This window comes from Terrapene carolina, unplaced genomic scaffold, assembly GCF_002925995.2.
Source record: "Terrapene carolina triunguis isolate 2854851 unplaced genomic scaffold, T_m_triunguis-2.0 Scaffold31, whole genome shotgun sequence".
NCBI classification, from domain to species: Eukaryota; Metazoa; Chordata; order Testudines; family Emydidae; genus Terrapene; species Terrapene triunguis.
In genome coordinates this window covers 5,673,546-5,693,569 of record NW_020664382.1, presented here as the reverse complement: position 1 = coordinate 5,693,569, position 20,024 = coordinate 5,673,546, and the positions used below count along the sequence as shown (strand labels likewise).

Sequence of the window (20,024 nt, the reverse complement as noted above, 5' to 3'; positions counted from 1 at the left end):
TGTCTCTTCTTCACTGTAACTGGTGGGATGCACAGTTTCATTCCTCACCTAAGTTCCAAAACTTCTGTTGTTATATAGGGATTTTAGGCCATAACCCCTCTTTGCCAAAAACACCCTCCCAGAACCGTGTTCTGATGTCATTTCTTATGTTCTGATCGGATTTCCTTTAATATCTGTACATTCTTAGTTTACCTGATTTATGTGTGAAGGCATAATTTTTTACAGCTGAGGACCAACATTCTTCAAGATAATATCTCTCAGTGAGTTCTTCTTCCCCCATAAGCATTCTTCCCTGTTGATTCCCCAATAGGAAACATCTGCTGTAACAATATCCCTCAGCAATCCATTTTATATATGCTTATGTAAGCATTATATTATATTATAACATTTTTTTAAAAGGAATGGTTTCCAAGAATATTTGGAGTTTTATAGACATGGAAGCACCACGGTTTATTAGATACATCCTAATGCATAGAATCATGAATAGGGTTACTTATAGGTCAAGGACCAGTATTCTGGGCCTTAGAATTCCACATACTTTTTATGATATTAACTATTCTTTAGAATCTGTTTAATATGTAAATGAATCAATATACAAAAAAGAAAAGGACTAAAAGGGCTAATATTCACGAGCAAGTACTAACAGGACTATCAAATGGACTATTTAAATTATTTTTTTAATAGCTGTATTGCCTTATCTGTCACCATCCTTTTGAATCAAAGGCTATTTTCTTCAACTGCTGCTATTTCTACCAACTGTAATTATACTTTGGCCTAAATTTTCACCACCACTGTGAGTGTTTGCCCAGACTCCCTCATACCTAAACCAGAGACTCATTCCCATAGACCGGGGCGGGCAAACTTTTTGGCCTGAGGGCCGCATTGGGTTTCAGAAATTGTATGGAGGGCCAGTTAGGGGAGGCTGTGCCTCCCCAAACAGGCAAGTGTGGCCCTGCCCCCATCCGACCCCCCCGCCCCGCTTCTTGCCCCTGATGGCCCCCCGGGACTCCTGCCCCATCCAACCCTCCCTGTTCCCTGATGGCCCCCCCGGACCCCTGTCCCCAGACCACCCCTGAACCCCCCCCCCTTCCTGACCTCTCCTCCCTCCCCCCCTGGGACCCCTGCACCATCCAACCACCCTTTCTCCTTGACAGCCCCTGGAACCCCCACCCCTGACTGCCCCCAGCTGCCCCATCCAACCCCTCCTCTCATTCCTGACTGCCCCCGGAACCTCCGCCACTGACTGCCTCCCGTCTCCCCATCCAACCCCTCCTCTCCTACCGGATTCCCCTCCTCCCCCCCAGATCTCTGCCCCATCCAACCACCCCTTCTCCCTGACCGCCCCCCGGAACCCATGCCCCCATTCAACCCCCCTGTTCCCTGCCCTCTGACCGCCTCCACCCCTATCCACACCCCCATCCCCTGACCACTCCCCGAACTAACCTGCCCTCCATCCATCCCCTCTCCCCCGCTTCCTGCCCCCTTACCACACTGCCTGGAGCACTGGTGGCTGGTAGTGCGGCTGCACCATGAAAGGCAGCCGCGCTGCCCGGCTGGAGCCAGCCGTGCAGCACAGAGCACCGGGTGAGGCCGGGCTCTGCAGCTGCGCTGCCCCTGGAGCTCACAGCCCCGCCACCCAGAGCATTGCACCGGTGGTGCAGTGAGCTGAGGCTGCGGGGGAGGGGGAACATCAGGGGAGGGGCTGAGGTCTAGCCTCCTGGGCCAGGAGTTCAGGGGCCGGGGAGAACGGTCCTGCCGGCCAGATGTGGCCTCCGGGCCATAGTTTGCCCACCTCTGCCATAGACTATCGTGTTACTCAATGCTCATTTTATTTCTTCTCTGAAAGTCATTTGTAAATTGGGTTTGAGACCTTTATTTTCACTATTAGTGCAAAGGACTTGTCCAGTATTTGAACCAGCAGTTTTCCCAAATCAAAGCCAGAAATATATCACTAAGGGCTTGTCTACACTACTGCGCGGGGTCGATCTAAGATACGCAACTTCAGCTATGTGAATGTAAATGTTTTCCTTGCTAATAAATATTTTACAAAATGTTTCTCATGAGGCACTATTTCTTTGCTAGACTTACAATAGCGGCACTGGGAGAAAAACTTAATGATTACTGGAATGAAATGAAAGCAAAGAAAAATGAAGAATATCCTCTGGATTTGCCAGTAGAGGATCTACAGTAAGTAAGATGTCTCTAAAGCTATAGTGTAAAGGCCTCAATACTAGAATACATGCATGTTAGTTTCTCTACTCCTACATGATATTGCACAGGAGTCGGGGGAAGGGGCGGGGGAAACATTTTCATATGAATGTTTTGATGTTTCTTTACAGAAAACGACCTGATCAGACATGGGTTCAATGCGATTCATGTCTGAAGTGGCGGAAGCTTCCAGATGGGATAGATCGCTTGCCAGAGAAGTGGTACTGTTCGTTGAATCCTGATCCACAGTTCAGGTAAAGTAGGATCTGGAGGAATATCTAGATGCAATTGCATGTTTTACTTTTCTCAGTTGATTAGAGCACCATTTGTCTCAATACTTTTAATCAGGAATTGCAGTGTACCAGAAGAACCTGAAGATGATGACCTAATACATCCGACATATGAGAAAACATGTAAGAAAAAGTGAGTACCAAAGACTTTTGTGTGAAAAGATGTACCTATTATAGAATAGAAATATGAGAAGTAAAACACCTTTAAGTTTTTAACTTACCCACTGTTTGGGGGATATTACCAAGTTACAGCATGGTTTGTGCCCTAAAAGAGCAGACCAAACCATTGTAAGGGAACGGTGCTACAGTGTTATCAAATGTCATATATAATCTCTCCTTTTAGCATGGACTGATGCAGAAATTCTCAAATTGTTCTGTGTACCACTGGTGTCATTTTTGTTTTTGACTGCTGATCACATGATGCTCTCTCCTCCTTTCCAGTTGCTAAATTAATACATATTTAGCTGTCAGTGTAAATACTCTCATAGGGTAATATTATTAGAACAATTGCTGGCATTGGCTCAGGGATGTTGCGTAACTTTGAATGGGAAGACACTCTAAGGTGTGATGCAGGCTACATAACCTGAGGATCCCTGCTCTAGCCTACACATACAGTTGGGTGTAACCAACTACCCCAACACAGTAGTAAATTGAGCATGAACAGGACCTTAATTGGCAGTTCAGGAAGTCTGTTGTTTTGAGTACTGATGAAAAGGGTTAGCTTAAAAAGGATTATTTACAGTGGTTCAAATCTGACAAGTAATTGAGGTTATGCTAATTTTAACTCCTAATAGCCTTCATGCTTAAATTATATTCAGTAATTCAGAATGTTAGTGAAAACCGTTGTTCATTCTTTTCATCTTTGGAAAGTTGAAGAGTATTGTATTTGTTTTAAGCTAGAAATTGATTTTTACAGTGAATTATATTTTGATTTAAACTTTTTCTTCCCCAATGTATAAAGAGACAGGGAAAAACTAAGGAGGCGACTGGAGTACTGCCAACAGGTAACTGTCTCTCTTAATCTTGATTTGCTCTTGAATTTGGTAGTTTTGGCTGTAAATGCACCTGAATGATGATTTTCCAGACGTAATTCATTCAAGAATATACATACAGTATATTGGACTGTAGCCGCTAATGTGCATTTAGCAAAAGCTGTAAATTCAAAACTCTATATGTACACTTCAGAAGGTCGGGATATTTTTTTCCATCTGAGTGTCTGATTTTGTTTGGTGAGAGGATATAAGGGAGATTACTCAAACTACTTTGTAAATCATTTAAATATTTTTACATAACATTCTGAAAGGGGCTTCAAACATAATTTACACAACACTATAATATTTTTAAATATGCATTTTGTTTTACTAGTACATTTTTAAAGGCAATGAGCCTGCTGCTCTTATTTAGAAGATGTGTAAACAAATATACACACTTCTCATATTTAATGTTTTTATATATGCAAGTGCACACATACTGATATCTGATCACATTACGCTTGTTTAAGAAGCCATATACTATTTGATCAAATTAAGGTATTTAAAACAGCATTGAGAGGCTCTATGTTATGTGTCTTCTAGGTTCAACTTGCTTAATTTACAAGCAAGAATTTTTTTAAATTGTCAGTCCTGCAAATTCAACCTCAGATCTGTATCACTGCTAGCAATAAAGGTTCTGCTGGCCAAATTCTGCTTTCCATTCTGCATAGACAACCTTATCTTCAGTGGGGTTTTACCTATAAAAACTATTTGCAGAATTTGTCCTTTATTTTGAACTTAGTTAATGTTTCAGTTGATTCATTAGATTGGAAAAAAAATATATAGGCTCTCTGGCATAACTATATTAATGCTGTAGTGCTAACAAATAAAAAGTAAAAACATTTGAAAACCTGGTCCATATTCCAGATCATCTTTTTACTTTAATGGCAAAATTTAGTGTGCAAGAACACTTAATATGCATATTTCATGATGTGCATAAAATGAGAGAGTGTGCATGTCTCCCTTTGTTCCCCGTGTACCAGATTTTCAAATACATTCAGTAAGAAGATACTGTTTTCATAGTCATGTTTTGGGAGCAGAATTCAAAGTTCAGTGATTAATTATCAAAGTATTAAAATGTACTCTCCAAAGTAATTGAACCAACGTAAATAGAACTATTTAAATATTGAAATTACTAGAGAATATATAAAAGCAAGCATAGCTTTCGTGAAAAAAAAGTTGATAAAAATATGCAAGTAAAATCACAAAATATGCTTTAATGGGCAGATAATAGAATTGTTGGACTGAAATGTACCTTGAAAGGTCTTCTAGTCTAGTCCTCTGCACTCAAGGTAGGACTAAATATTATCTAGACCAGTGGTTCTCAATCCGTGGCCTGTGGCCCCCTTGCGACCCAGTCAGCACACAGCTGCGGCCCATGTTACATCCTCAGGGCCATACTCTGTGTGTGTGTGTGTGTGTGTGTGTGTGTCTAATATATATAGTGTGGATGTGGCCCACATAACACACAGCGAGCTACATATGTGGCCCACAATGGTAAATAGGTTGAGAACCACTGATCTAGACCATCCCTGACAGGTGTTTGTCTAACCTGCTCTTAAAAATTTCCAATGACGAAGATTCCACAACTTCCGTAGGCAGTTTATTCCAGTGCTTAATTATCCTGACAGGAAATTTTTCCTAATGTCCAATCTAAACTGCCCATCTAGTGTCCCATCACTGGCTGTTGGAGATATTTGCTGCTAGTGGTCAGAGATAAGCAACATGCCATTGTAGGCAGCCTCATCATACCATTCGCTCTATAAACTTATCAAGCTCAGTCTTGAAACCAGTTAGGTTTTTTGGCCCCACTGCTCCCCTAGTTAAGCTATTCCAGAACTTGAGTTCCCTGATGATTAGAAACCTTCGTCTAATTTCAATCCTGAACTTGCTGATGGGCCTCTTCTCTCCTCTTGGCTTTCTCCAATTTGTCCACCTCTTTCCTGAAATGTGGTGCCCAGAACTGGACAAAATGCTCCAGTTGAGGCCTTATCGGCACGGAGTAGAGTGGAAGAATTACTTTTTGTATCTTGCTTACAACACTCCTGCTAATACATCCCAGAATGATGATGGGTTTTTTTTGCAACACTGTGGACTCTCATTTAGCTTGTGATCCACTATAACCCCCAGATCTTTTTCTGCAGTACTTCTTTCCTACTCAGTCATTTTCCATTTTGTGTGTATTTTCCATTTTGTATGTGTGTAACTGATTGTTCCTTCTTAAGTGGAGTACTTTGCATTTGTCCAATTTCATTCTGTTTGTTGTGTGACATATATAGCAATTTCCTGCAGTACCCTGGAAAAACATTGTTGGATTAAGTTTAGCCTTACTGTATTAAGTTTATATATCATTGTGGGCCAGGGATAGTATGAAATTCCATGGGGATGGGGGTGGGGGGGCGGGGCGGGAGGCGGGACTACAGCCATCCAGGAGCTAAGAGAGGGTCATTAGGTAAATTAACTCAGGTTGCAACACACCTCTCGAAAGGTACAGGCTTGAATATACTGGTTCAAACTGGGTTCTCTGGAGACCTGCAAACAAAGAAAGGTCTTCTTTACTTCTTGAGTTTAAACTGATGCAGGACTTTCTGTCCAAGGGGAGACGCAGTCCTTCCTGAGAATGGTTGTATGTGGAAGGACTTGACCTATTTGTGGACGTGCTTGTTCTGAGTTAACAGCTCTCAGTCCTTATGGAAAAACCCTTATGTAGGGTTTGAAAGATTGACTCCTAACCGTGCCTCCCAATAAATGCCTTGTCTACATTCCACTACTTTTGTTCTTTTTTTATATTGGTATTTGTTTTATTTGCATTATATTTTTGTTTTGTGTACCTTTTTAAAGTTTATTATTTAGCAACTCATTTTAAACTCATTATAGCAGTTATAATTATTTAAATTACTATTTAATACTAGCTTAAAGCACAAACCAGGGGGTGCAAGATTATTTTTATGGAATAGCCTACTAGGGTATAATACATTATAAGCTTGATTTGCCTTTAAAGCATTTTTTGTCATTTTAATTTTTCTTTTCTTTTAATTATATTATAAACTGGTTCAAAATATTTATTACTACAGGTAATTTAGGTGTGAAACAGAACATAGACCAATTAAAGTAACATTTTCTGCATTTATACTAGAAGCGGGGTTTTTTAGCCACTACACAATAATTATTATTAGCATAGACAGTTTTTACTTTACCAGCGTCACAGTGTTTCAGCCATACTGTGCAATTTGAAGACTGTTTCCCCAAAGTGAATCCACATACTGGCAACTCTGTCTGTAAGACTTTACAGCTGCACACGTAAGTGTCTCCCAGGTGCGAACAGCAGTACAAGCCTGGGGCTTTCCCGATCTTGCATTGTCTTGCAACAGAGGGAAAACAATTGTTTTCACACCATATGGGTTTCAGTGGTTTTACATTTAAGTTCATGTAATTGGATCCTTGTTAATTTTTTTGCACTGCACCAACTGGAATCTTTCTTGTACCAAATTTTAACTTGTTTGTGGTAAGAGGGCAAGTTTTCTTGCTGCATATAACTTAGTCACTTTTACTTTGTATAGCTTGTATATCCCCCACGTACATGTTATTAGCACACATTGACTTAATTCCATACTTCCTTAAAACAATTACAAGATCACATATGTTATATACAGTTAACAAAGCTTCATTAATGAGTTATTGGTTTTGCTTATTTAATGGATATAGTACTTTTGCTGCTATCTACTGTCAAAGTGCTTGATTGTTTCCACAGCATCTCTGTTAGCAAAATAGTGATTTCAAACAGTCTAGTTCCTGTGCCAGTCCTGTTAAGTTTCTTTCAGTGTAGTTGCCGCCCCTCCCCCCCCCACCTTAGCACTCTTACACATTAAAGTATACATTTTTGTCTAGAAAGTCCTTTTAATGGTGGTTAAGCATATTTTACCTATTTTTAGTGAGCACAATTCTTTACGGTATTTGCAGATTGGTAATATTAATAACACAGACGCGTACAAAGATGTTCAGTTTATTTATATTATTTCCTAAACCATTTGAACCTGTTTCCAGTCTAGGACATTTTAATCTTTATTTCCAGAACTCCACCGTATGGTTTTTGTGTTTACTCCCTTAGTAACATGTATTTTTACATCATACTGAAACAGAACTTTTGGATAGGATTTCAGTGGTTGGATGTTTTTTATAGTGTTTTTGAATGGGCACTGCACCATTCAAAGTAGCTCCATCATCCATAAATATAACGTATTGAAACAGAATATGGATGACACTTTTGAATAAGATTTTGGTGGTTGGGCTACAACAGTCCGCTTAGGGTTGTTTGTTTTAATGGGAACAGGGGTTTCCAACCAAGAGCTCATGACCATCCTGCCCTTCTCATATTGCTAAATGCGAGGCAGGTTTCCAGCTGTATGTGAGGGTGGTCCAAGTATGGGACACATTGTGAACTTCTGTAATAAGGTACATATTTCTGCCAAATTTAGATTTCAAGTACCCCCTCCTACCTTCAAGGTAGTCTAATTAAATATTGCTTTTTCTACAGGTTAATAATGAAATGTATTTTAAAACACCTTCTGTCTCTTCAATCAAAAATGCATTGTCATCTATAAGTAGAAAGGAGGGTGCTCTAAGATCACACTTAACAGAAGCCTTAAACATATCTGTTACAAGATCTATAAACACTTCAAATAATAGATTAGTATCTTCACCTCATTTGGATCCTGAAAACAGGTTAGTGAATAAGTGCAAAGTAGCTTTCCATTCATCTCAGGAATAAATAATTTGCAGATGAAAATAATTATGGTGTTTGTAATATGTCAATTGCCAGGCTGTGCCAGCCATAATAATGATTGATGTGTTATCTGAGCTATTATGATAGCTGTCAGACATTAGATCAGATGCTTTCTGAAGAGTGGAAAGCAAATGTAGGGAGCATTTTGCTAACAAGGAGGAAGATTGATTACCTATTTCTCTTAGTCAGGAAAGACTGCTTTGTATTAGCTGTCTTTCCAGTATATTTTTCCAAACAAGCTTCCATTGCAGGTAACCTTTTATTATATTGTCACTTCTTGGCCCAAAGTTTATTAGTCTGTTTCATCATATAGTGTGAAAACAAGTCAATTGCTAGGTTACTATAAAAATAATGGTTGATATGTACCCTGACTGACTAGTGATATGTAGTTTTTTCTTAGCATAACATTCTTTCTAGTCAGAGCCTCTCTGCTGACATCTGTTCCATTCAAGAACACCTTTCTCTTGACTTGGCCTGTCTTTCTGCTAATTACCTCTAATTCTGAATTAGTTAACTAAAGATGTTGTTGCTTCCATTGTCCCAAATAGCCTTGGATGAATCCTTTTGATTCAGTCCAGCCATGAAACCTGATCTCTTCTAATGTTCTTAACTGTACCAAGCTCAACCAACAGTCTCACTATAATAGATAAGCAGAAAGACATCCTCTCTTATTCACTGTGTATAGCGTCAGTTCACTCAATGTCCAGTTTTCAGGAGCACTCCAAAATGGTAGGATTCATGACTCCTAAAGTTGACCTCAAAATTTAGAAATTAAAAAGTGCAGATGATTGTCTAGAATCACCAGTGCAGTCCAACAAATGGGTACTTTATTTTCATAAGCACTGTTCACACAAACTTTGAAATTATACAGTTGGGAAACTAGAAATTATTTTGAATAATGTAGTAGTTTGCACTAGCTGATCATTTCATTTCTTCCCTCCCCAGCCTTAAACGGAAGATTTCTGGTTGTTCACCTATTACTTCAAAGACACCACGATTAAATAACCACACATTTGACAATCACACTGAAGATGACGATGATGAGGACGTCATCATCTTAGAGGAGAGCAGTACTCCAAAGCCTGTAGCAGACTGTGATGTTACAATAGTAAAAACTGAGCATATTAACATGGAACAAGGCAGCATGCAAGAGGAGCCTTGTGGTGCAGCTAGTTCAGAAGATAAATATGAGCAGTGGACTGCATCAACCCAAACTGAGATCCCAAGTTTAGTTGTTAAAAAGGAAGAAGTAGAAGATTATATAGATATGCAGTTACTCAGATCAACTTTGGAAACAAGCCAAGAAGAAATCATTAATGCTTCTGAGACATCTTCTGTGGATTTTAGCATCAAATTAAATGAACTAAGAAATCAGCTGCAAGTAGCAAACCAAGAAAAAGAAAATTACCGAAAACAGTGTGAAATGTTAACCAACCAGATGAAAATACTAGAGCAGAAGATACTAGAAATGAATGATAACTATGTGAAAAAGGAAATGTGTCATCAGTCAACTGAGACTACTCTTATATTCCCAGATGACAAAGTAGAAAATTTTAAAGAGAAAAGTCCAGAAGAAGTGGCTATTTTATATGAGCAGGCCTTAAAAGAGATGGAAAAGCTAAAGGAACAGTGTAGTACTTTGCTAAATTTAAAAACGGAATGCAGCAAATGTTCTAACAATGAAAATAAAAATGAGGTGGATGAAATTGCTGTGCAACTTGATGATGTCTTCAGACAACTGGACAAATGCAATACTGAGAGAGATCAATATAAAAGTGAGGTATGTTTGTTAATATGGTTTATGGCAAGGTAAAGTGAATATACAGGACCTGTCTTTTTTGTTTGTTTTTTTTGTTTTTTTTTTCAACAGCTAGCTACAAAATTATTCACCAAGGCCCTGATACTGTAATGAGCTCCATCCACAGAGCTCCCTATGGCGACAGTGGGGCTCCTTATGAGCAAAAAGAACAGCCACATCGAGTACACTGCAGGATCAGGGTCAAAATTTGTGGATGCAATTGCACATACAAATTATCATAATTATCCAGATGCAAATCAGTTAATTGGAAATAAATTAGGATTATCTCATTAGCTGACATCTCCTGTGTATATGCTAGATCTTGATTGTTGTAAATTGCTAGAGATGTGAATACCTTTTTGTTAATTTTTTAGTATACTGTTACCTCTATTTCAAAAATTCAAGTATGAATATTTTTTTTAAATAGTTAAATTTAAAAAATTAACATAATTCTAGTAAATATATCTATCATGTATTGTGTGTTCAAGTAACACAACTAATAAAAACGGCTAGAAAAGATACCAAGCATTGAATTGGCAGAGACTAACTCTAACTTCTCTTTAGAAGTGATCCCTCCAGAGTAAGCTTGAGACACCCTGATAGACAAATATACAGGAGTTCTCATTGCTTTTGGGTAGTTCATTATTTGTTTTTGTTAATAAACGGAATAGATACCACTGGAGACTATATCTGCCATCTTTTAACTTCACTTCGACTTCTTTTCCCATTTACATGGGGTCGGAGGTGTCTGATTCTTCACTACTCCTTCCAGTCCATGGCACAGTTTTGTAGGTTTTGGAGTTCCAGTCCTTTTTTCTTCAAACTTCTCTTGACAGTCTTTCCATCGTGTCCTCTGTCTTCCATGTCCTTTCTTGCTGTCCTCTTTCTCCCATGCTTTCTTTGCTATCACTGAGAGTCCCAAATTCATCTTCCCCCTAATTTATTCCATGTGCACTCTGTTTACTCTCCGCTTGCCTGCCATTCTCTTCAGTATATTATTTTCTGTTATCCACTGTTGCCAAATCAGAGCAGGCAGGGACAGACAAATGCAGTGAACACTCTTCCTTTCAGTTTGTGAATTAATTGCCAGTTCCACAGTACTCCTGCCTTTTTCACTGCCATCCATGCACATTGTGGGGTTCTTTTCAGTTCTCCAGATCTTGGTCCAGTGTCATGAAATATACTTCCCAAGCATACAGATTCTTTCTTCTCTCCAGAAACTTCAGTCAACAGCTCTTCTGTCACTCTTCCTTACTTGCATAATTGCAGTCTTTTGTGTTTACCTTCAAACTATGATCTTCAAACACAGATGCCTACTCTGATACCGTGTTTACCAGTTCCTCTTTGCTGTCAGCCAAAAGGGCCAGATGGTCAGCATAGATTACCTTTCTCTATCTCCACAGGTTTGGTTCTCCTATTAACTCCATAACTAGGATGAAGAAAAGTGGACTCAGCACACTGCTTTGTCTGACTCCTACTGCCGCCTCAGAACTCTCTGAAATTCCATGTATTGTTACCACCTTAGCTCTTGACCCTCAATAAAGTTCCTCTATCCTATACATTTCTGAAGTCCCCGTCCTATCGATTTCAATACTGCAAACAATGCAGAATCAAGTCGTATGCTTTGTCAATAAATGCTACATAGCAGTTACGCCCTCCATTTATAATTCTTTCAAACTTCTGTCTCATCGTAAATATAATGTCTGTAGTATTCCTTCCCTTCTTAAATCTCTTCTCCTATATTTTCCTCCACCTTGCACCAAAACCTTACCTCCAAAACTCTTTCAAGGACTTTGAGTCTGATTTAACCGAGTGATGCCCAATAAGTATTTGGATCATTTGCATCACCCATGCCCTTCCAGAGAGGCACAATCTATCCCATTCTCCAGTTAAGTGGGATCCCAGCAAACACATAGTAATGTATGAAGCGAGTATCTGCAATTGCCTTGATCATATCAACAGTTATCTCATCTTCACTTGCTGGCTTACCGTTCTTCATCTTATTCAGAGCTTTTACCTCCTCTACAGAGATCAATACCTCTTTGAGGCTTTTCCATGATTGTTGGAGGTGCTTGCAGTTGCAATTCTCTTCTTGTTTAACAGCCTTATGGAAAAAATATTTCCAATCTCTACTACACCTTTAGGGTTAGTCATCACACAGTTCCTATCCTTCATGCAGAAAGCTCTATCGTTTGTGTTTCATTTGTTCGTCTTTTTTGCCAACCCGTCTGACGAAGTGGGTATTCACCCATGAAAGCTTATGCTCCAATACATCTGTTAGTCTATAAGGTGCCACAGGAGTCTTTGTTGCTTTTTACAGATCCAGACTAACACGGCTACCCCTCTGATACTTTCTTGACATCATCTTCCTCCAGCTTTCTGTATAATTCCTCTTCAGCCTCCATTCTCGCCTTAGCAACTGCCTTTTTTGCATGTTGTGTGCTTTTTTTATTCTCATCACAACCTGCTTTCTCAAACTCTTTAAATAATTATTTGTTTTTAATTACTTGTTATCCAAAAGTACCCTATCTTACCACTCATTCTGCCACATTACCTTCACTGCCTTAATGAAATGGGCAGAGATGGTGTCTGTAACCTCTGTTTGCCAGAAGCTGGGAATGGGCAACAGGGGATGGATCACTTGATTACCTATTCTGTTCATTCCCTCTGGGACACCTGGATTTGGCCACTGTCTGAGGACAGGATACTGGGCTAAATGGACCTTTGGTCTGACCCCAGTATGGCTGTTCTTATGTTCTTAAACTTTCTCCCTCCACTCACTTCACTGTCTTTGGCAAAGCATGAAAACCTTCCTTTACTGTTTGGCAAACTTCCTTTCTGCCCCCTTACATAACTTAACTGCCAGTGCAATTTCTTCCTCAATTTCACTGTCTTTCCTGTGTTCTCAGGTTACACATTTTAGCTATTAATACTTGTTATACTGAGTGAATATGTGGCAGAACAACCTTTGTCCTTCACCATTTTCATATGTTCTCTTACCAAAATATAATCTACCTGGGCTTTGCTTTTTCCACTATAATATATCCTCATATGGGATTCTTTTTTTTTAAACAGTATTCACCACTGAACTCCCATTAAACACCACTTAACCCAGTTCTCGCCTTCTGTATTTCTTTTACCAAAGCCAAATTTACCCACCACTCCTTCTGTTGGGCTCCCTTCACCAACATGATTGCTGGTCACTAACAAGGTGTCACTCTCAACCATAACCACCAACTTTCCAGCTCATTTCTAAAGTTCTTCCTGTCTTCCATAGGTCTGCCTGATTGAGGAGCAAACTTTGACATCAAACAACCCTATTCTCTCTCATCAACCATACTACTATCAATCATTTTCCTCTTCTTTCTACCCTTTGACATCAGTGATCTGAGTTCATGATGAAAGCTACCCCATTCATTTTCTTTTTTTCTCTAAACTAAAAAACTTTAAATCCATCTTTCAAGATTATAGTTCTGCCTCTACACCATGTAGTTTCCTGCAGATATTGTATATGGATTTTCTTTCTAGCCATTGCCTCTACCACCTCTCCTGACCTACCCCTAAGTGAACCTACATTCCAAGTTGCTATTCTCAGGACTTTGCCAATTTGTTGCTGTTGCCTGGAAAAGAGTGTCGGTTACATGTTTTAAATACTTGCATTCAAAGAACACACCAAGAGCCTAGGAGCTAAGTAGCCCACTCATGGCTGACCCTGCTGTGGTTTTAATTTGGAGTTGACCTTCTCCTAGATCAGCTGCCATCCAAAGCTTCTGACACCCAATCTGGCATCTTTTGTGAGGAGTAAAATTTTCATTTTGGAGAGAAACCATTAATTTTTTAAAAAAACTATTCTAAACAAAATTGCTGTGTGTGTTATGGAAATTGATCAGTTTTGGTAATTTGTCTCCATCTTTTTCAAAATATTTTTTAGAGGAGAGTATCTATACTCTGCCATTACTTTTTGCTCACCAAGAATTAGCTAAAATCAAGAAAGTGACAGCTAATTTTAGAAACAAACAGGTTTTATTTTTGGAATTCACACAGGATGAATAAATTAGTTTTTAAAAGATCAGTTCTTTAAATGTTGCTAGTTATTTCCCTATCTTATAGTTTTAAATTGCTAATGTGGATGTTTTGTATGTTTCTTTGGCTTTCTAATTGTTCATAGAATTTCAGATTTTATAGATTGCGCCCTTCCAAGTTTCATACTTAAAATGCTCATCTATGCTGAAAAAGTCAAGAGCCTCATTAATAGCCTTAATCTGAAAACAACACACACAGATACAGAATTGATAAGTAAATTGCCCATGTTGTGTTTGTACTCAACTCTACTTTTTGATATATTGAACTTCCACAAGTCAAGAAAGCTGAAATGCTTTGACCAGTCTGTACTCAACCATCAGGATTTGCAGTGTGAAATCACTCCTAAATATGTTAAGTGCTTTTGAAATCCAACTGTTAGGTGCCTAAATTAGCTTTAAGTGCCTAACTTTAGGCTTCTGTTTTTGAAAATTTTGGCATATGTAAAGTATGTTCACTAATGTATTGGAAGTCTTAACTTCTGATTGTTAATATTGAAGCAATTTGTTTTGAATGGAAAGATTTTATGGCACTAAGACTTTTTAATAACTACAATTTTAACCTCTGATACCACAAACACTTGTGTACACTCATGTTGCTTTCAAGCAGATGAGTAGTCACATTGAAGAAAATCTGATATTAATGTGAGCAGAATTACGTACCTGCTTAAGTGTTTGCAGGATCATGGTTTTAATTTTCAATATTTTGTTTTCCTGTACCATTTTTGTAAAATGTAGATATGATACCCAACTAGTAGTGACATTTTTAGAAAGCATGATTTAGTTAATTTTAATTTATTGCAGTAAAACAAATTTTCAGATTAGTTTTTTAAAGTATCAGTAAACTTCTTTAAAAAATCAAGTGATTTGGTCATTAGTTAAGCCAATTATTTAAATTGCCTTATTTTTAAATTACTCCACCTTGACTTCAGAAGTATAAAATTAACTTACTTTGATTTACCTGTCTCAGATTGAACTGCTGGAAATGGAAAAAACTCAAATTGGTTTTCAGTGCGAAGAGCTTAAAAGAGAAGTTGCACAGTTAAAAGCTACAATTCCTCGAGTGGTAGCATGTGCAAATGATTCTACAACCAGTAACATTGAAGATCCTGTCAGTTATTCTGATGAAGAAAGGTATCGCTTTTCTTTCTTTTAGACCAGAAATTTGCCTGGAATAGCCTATCGGGCTTGTACCTTAAAGCCCTGTCAAAGTTCATGATTGATTCTGTAATCTTTTGTGGCTTTCTGAATCTTCACTGCTCCTTCTTTTCCCTGCTAATGTTCACAATTTATTATCTTCCAAAAAATATTTCAGGTTAATTTATGTATAATATGGTCCAGATTGCAAGTGTTAAAGAATCTAAATGTGTAGTTTGTCTGAAAATCCTAAAAAAAATAAAAATAAAAATAGAAGAAATAAGGTTTCTCTTTATTCAGGTAGAACAATGGCTTTTTATTGGCGTTAACAGCTTGCTTACTTACCGCTATACAACGCACAGAAGACATTGTCCATTTTCTCAGGCGTTTTTACTCCAAATGTAAATTAGCACAGGTCTATACTACAAAATTAAGTCAATGTAAGTTACGTTGACCTACAGCCAGCGCAGTAATTAAATCAGCTGTTCATGTCCATGCTACCCTCCTTGTGCCAATGGTATGCGTCCTCACCAGGTGTGCCTGCATCGACTTAAGTGGGGGCATTGCAGGAGGCTGACAGGCAGAGCCCCACCACTGCAGGGTTGACAGTTGGTGCGGGGCTGACTGTGGGAACCCTCTGCCCTAGGGCTGTATGTTTCGGTGGGGCTGGTGCTGATGGCGGTGGGTCCTGATGGCACTGACCTGCCCCACGCGGGGGCCATGGGGCTGGTGCTCATGGCGGCCGGCCAGTCAGCAGGGCTGGCCCTGATGGCACTGGCTGGCCCCACGTGGGGGGGCTGATGGCAGGCTGCCTGCCCCATACGGAGGTGATAGGATAGGGATGATGCCACCAGCATGCCCCATGCGGAGGCGACGGGAGGGCTGGGAAGGCTGACCAGGCTGGGGCTGATGGTGGTCAGCCAGTGGTTGGCCCCGTGCAGGAGAGGTGGGGCTGGTGGCATGGGCTGGCCTGCTCTGCCCTGCCCAGGAGCAGCTGGGGTTGATGGCACCAGCTGGCGGACGGCCCTGCCGCCCACTGGCCGGTGCCATCGGCCCCAGTCCCGCTTGCCCCTACATGGGGCTGGGGCGGCTGGCCCCATGTGAGGGAAGCGAAGCTAGGGCTGATGGCACTGGCTGGCTCCATGCAAGGGCAAGGGGGCTCGGGCTGTCAAAAGCAGCAACAGGTGATGTAAGCAACTTAACTACATCGACCTAAGCACACTCTTTTGCGCATGGAGGTGAAGTTATTAGGTCAGCGTAGTGGACAACTTACTCTAGTGTAGATGCGTAATAAAATTAGGTCAATGTAAGCTTCCTTATGTTGACCTAACTCTGTAGTGTAGACTAGGCCTTAAATGTTTTTTGTTATGGATTACTGACACCCTTCCTCAAATGTTACTGCAAATTGTAGTAATAGATTGAGTTACCATTCCATACAAGTCTGTTCAGAATTGTCACTGCTAGCCAGATCTCTAGTGTTTGGTTTGAGCTGTAGCTGCATCAGTTGTGATCATTCCTCTGTCTGCCAGCATTTTCTTTGCTGTTGGCCTCCAACTTTGATGTCTTGTACTGCCTGGAAGGATTTGCGGATTATTTGAATTTGTTGCACTAGTGGCCATCCACAAATCAGGCTGGGACTTATCAACAGAATGGATGCTAACCTGGAAGGAAGTGCAGGCAGAAGGAAGAGAGAGAAAAAGGATGGTTGAGTTGGAAGTAACTTTGAGCAGCAGAGAGGCATGGGGTGAGAAAATGAACACAGGAAAGCAAGAATAAGAGAAGGAACACAGAAAAAATAAACAGGAGGAGGAAAGGAAAGTAGGAAAGAGGCTGAAGCAGAAAAAAACCTATAGAGTGTAACAGAAAAATATAGCTAAAACATAGCTTTACACACCTATTGTAGCTTTATTTTTAAGGTAGTTCTTGGACAAATTAATTTCTCTTTCCAGCTGGTATTTCCCCCCTCCTTTTGTCTGTCTCTAGAGGTGGCTCTCAGTGTGTGCCTCACACTTGGGCCAGATGTGCCATGCCCTATCTTGTTTCTGCATGTACTTCCAATTTTTAATACTTTGGAATTGTTTTGAGAAAGCAAAATGGAGATTGAAGTAAGGTATCTGGGTCAGTATTTGGGTTTGTGCTACCCAAACAAATAAACACAATCCTTTTGTGTTTTGCTTCAAAAGAGCCTCTATTTTGTGATGAGGATGGAACCAAGTTCTGCCCTCAGTGTTTGTTTAAAACGGAATGAGCATGTAATCCTCCAGCTCAGGAACTGTGGTGCTCAAACCTTGAAAAAAACTGGTCCAGCTAGATCCTTGCCTTGAGTTACTTCATGGATTACTTTAAATTAAATTTCATCATGTCTTATATTGGCTGATATGTTTCTTTGTAAAACTCAGATTTGCAGAACCTTCTCTTTTCAGTAAGGCAGTCATATTGTTTATAAAGTTCAATATAAAATGTTATGGACTGTAATCTCAGAATTTATCTGCACTTTATATAAAAATCTTCCTTAATATGATCAACATTATCTCCTTACAGCCTGAAACTGCGATCCCTCCGAGTTAACGTTGGACAGCTACTGGCCATAATTATGCCTGATCTAGATTTGCAGCAAGTAAATTATGATGTTGATATAGTTGATGAAATTTTAGGACAAGTTGTGGAACAAATGCATGAAATCACCACTACTTAATATCCTTTACTGAAGACATTAAGACACTTGCTGAATCTTCCACTATATTGTATGGTTTCCAAATTGTAAAGACTGGTTTTGTTTTTGTTTGAGTAATTTAGATATAAATCCAGTGTAAAATATATATACTGTGTGCACTCAGGTGTCACAAATACTGTGGGTACTTTTCACGTACCTTTAACTTTCTCCTTAAAGGAACAGTCAACATTGACAGGCCGTGGATGTACCTAACTTATTAAGAATTTTGTTTTAAAAATAAATGTTTGTAATTAAACTTGCAAATATTTTCTATTACTTTGGAATCTTAAGCAGTTTTTACAGAGCTTTTCATTTTGCTTTTAACCTTTGTATTCTCAGTGATCCTTAAATGTATTTGTTCCCCCAAAACTAAACTTACCCTCTCTGATCCCCCTCCAAAAACAAACCACAATAGCATTGTTGTAAATATCAGTATTCTGCTTGTAAACAATAATGAAACAGGCAAGTTTTGTGCATTTGCCTTTACTTATGATCAAATATAGTTGGTACATGAAATTTTTGGGCTATGGTCCCTGGTAGCAATATGGGTTGTTGGGTTTTTTTGTACAAGGGTCTGATCCTGACAAGTGCTAATACCTGCAATTCCCACCAAAGCCAGTGGGAATTGCAGATGCTCATACCACTCAGAAGCATACTGCTGTGGTACTAACCACAAGTAGGCATAGTTTTGATATGTGCTGTGTGAGCTTATTCATAGCTCTGCTGATGCATCTCAATACTGACCTGAAATACTACCATTTTAATACTACCCCCTTGAGTGAAGACTGCGAATCATGTTAAATTGTATAGTGGTTTTGTGATGTTGGCAAATACAGAATAGGGACAAGATATGTCCTAAAATAAAAAACCTCAGAACATTGAATTGTTGCAATATTGATTACTGACTCTGCCATAGAAACCCCCCTTTGTTAGCTTTTTTTTTAAATGACACTACTGTAATCAATCTGTCTCCTAATTTAGCTTCCCATGAAAATACCTATATTGCAGCATGCTGTATGATTACAATGGGCTACTCAGTTTTAGAGGAATTATGTAATAGGGCATTTAAGTTAAAGATACTTTTAAAAACAAATTACCACCATCATTAAGGTAATTAATGACCAATGAATTTATTAAAGCTGAAAACTTAAATCTAATTTGCTTTCACTGTTTATGCTGTTTTAATTTTGCACATTTTTTATGGACAAAAAATGGGCTAGTCCTTTTGTTTCTAGTCTCTTTTCCTGGTTCTCATGTATCAGCACTGTGCTGCAATATCTGCAAAACAGGTGAATGTTTAAATTTAAGTGTTGAGGACAAATATGGGGAAGTGATGGTATGCTCCTTCAAACCATCTTTTTTTCCCCAGCCAACAGAGGTGTCCTTCTCATTTGACTAGTGATCTAAACAAAAATTTTCAATTAAAACCTTTAAAACAATCATGAAAACATCCCTTTAATATTAAACATATTAATGTGAAACATCTGTTTCTACAAAACCTACTTTTTTTGGCTTAAGCAACCTTACTGTTCTGTTTAAATTAGGTTGCATTCCCTTAGTTGTACTATGCTAGTCTGTTTAGCGTAAGAGTATCTTGAATACCTGATCTAGTATTATGCTAGTAGGGATAAAGAAATACTATTGTGCTTATAATGGCTAAATTTAATGTTTAATTTTGAACAGGTAGCTGAAATATGACTTAGGTATGTGAACATTGTTTTTTTTTTTTTTATAAACTGGTGTGCAATTTTTCATTTTGTCATTGTTTATTTATTTTCTCAGTGTTTTGTCCAGATACTTCTGTAGTTGAATTTATTATAGATGACTGGTAAAATATGTCTATATTGAAAATTAAAAATTTATACTGTACATTTAAATTTTGAGGAACAGCGGGTAAATGGAAGTAAGTTTACTTGTTAAAGTACATAGATGTATTTTTTTGTAAAAAGCACATTCTGGTTTTCTGTCAGATCAAAACTTTTAAC

At 38.9% G+C, this 20,024-nt stretch overlaps 1 protein-coding gene across 1 annotated transcript in view; it reads left to right on the top strand.

Annotated features, from left to right (window-relative positions):
- The window catches only part of LOC113406582 (MORC family CW-type zinc finger protein 3-like), a 49,521-nt gene extending 29,497 nt beyond the window's left edge, over positions 1–20,024 (top strand). The window contains exons 10-17 of the mRNA XM_026651986.1: positions 2,083–2,187; positions 2,340–2,462; positions 2,557–2,631; positions 3,460–3,502; positions 8,064–8,251; positions 9,258–10,092; positions 15,160–15,323; positions 17,868–20,024. Of these exons, the coding sequence (XP_026507771.1) occupies positions 2,083–2,187; positions 2,340–2,462; positions 2,557–2,631; positions 3,460–3,502; positions 8,064–8,251; positions 9,258–10,092; positions 15,160–15,323; positions 17,868–18,021 (1,687 nt within the window). The 3' untranslated portion in view covers positions 18,022–20,024. The remainder of the gene's footprint in view (positions 1–2,082; positions 2,188–2,339; positions 2,463–2,556; positions 2,632–3,459; positions 3,503–8,063; positions 8,252–9,257; positions 10,093–15,159; positions 15,324–17,867) is intronic.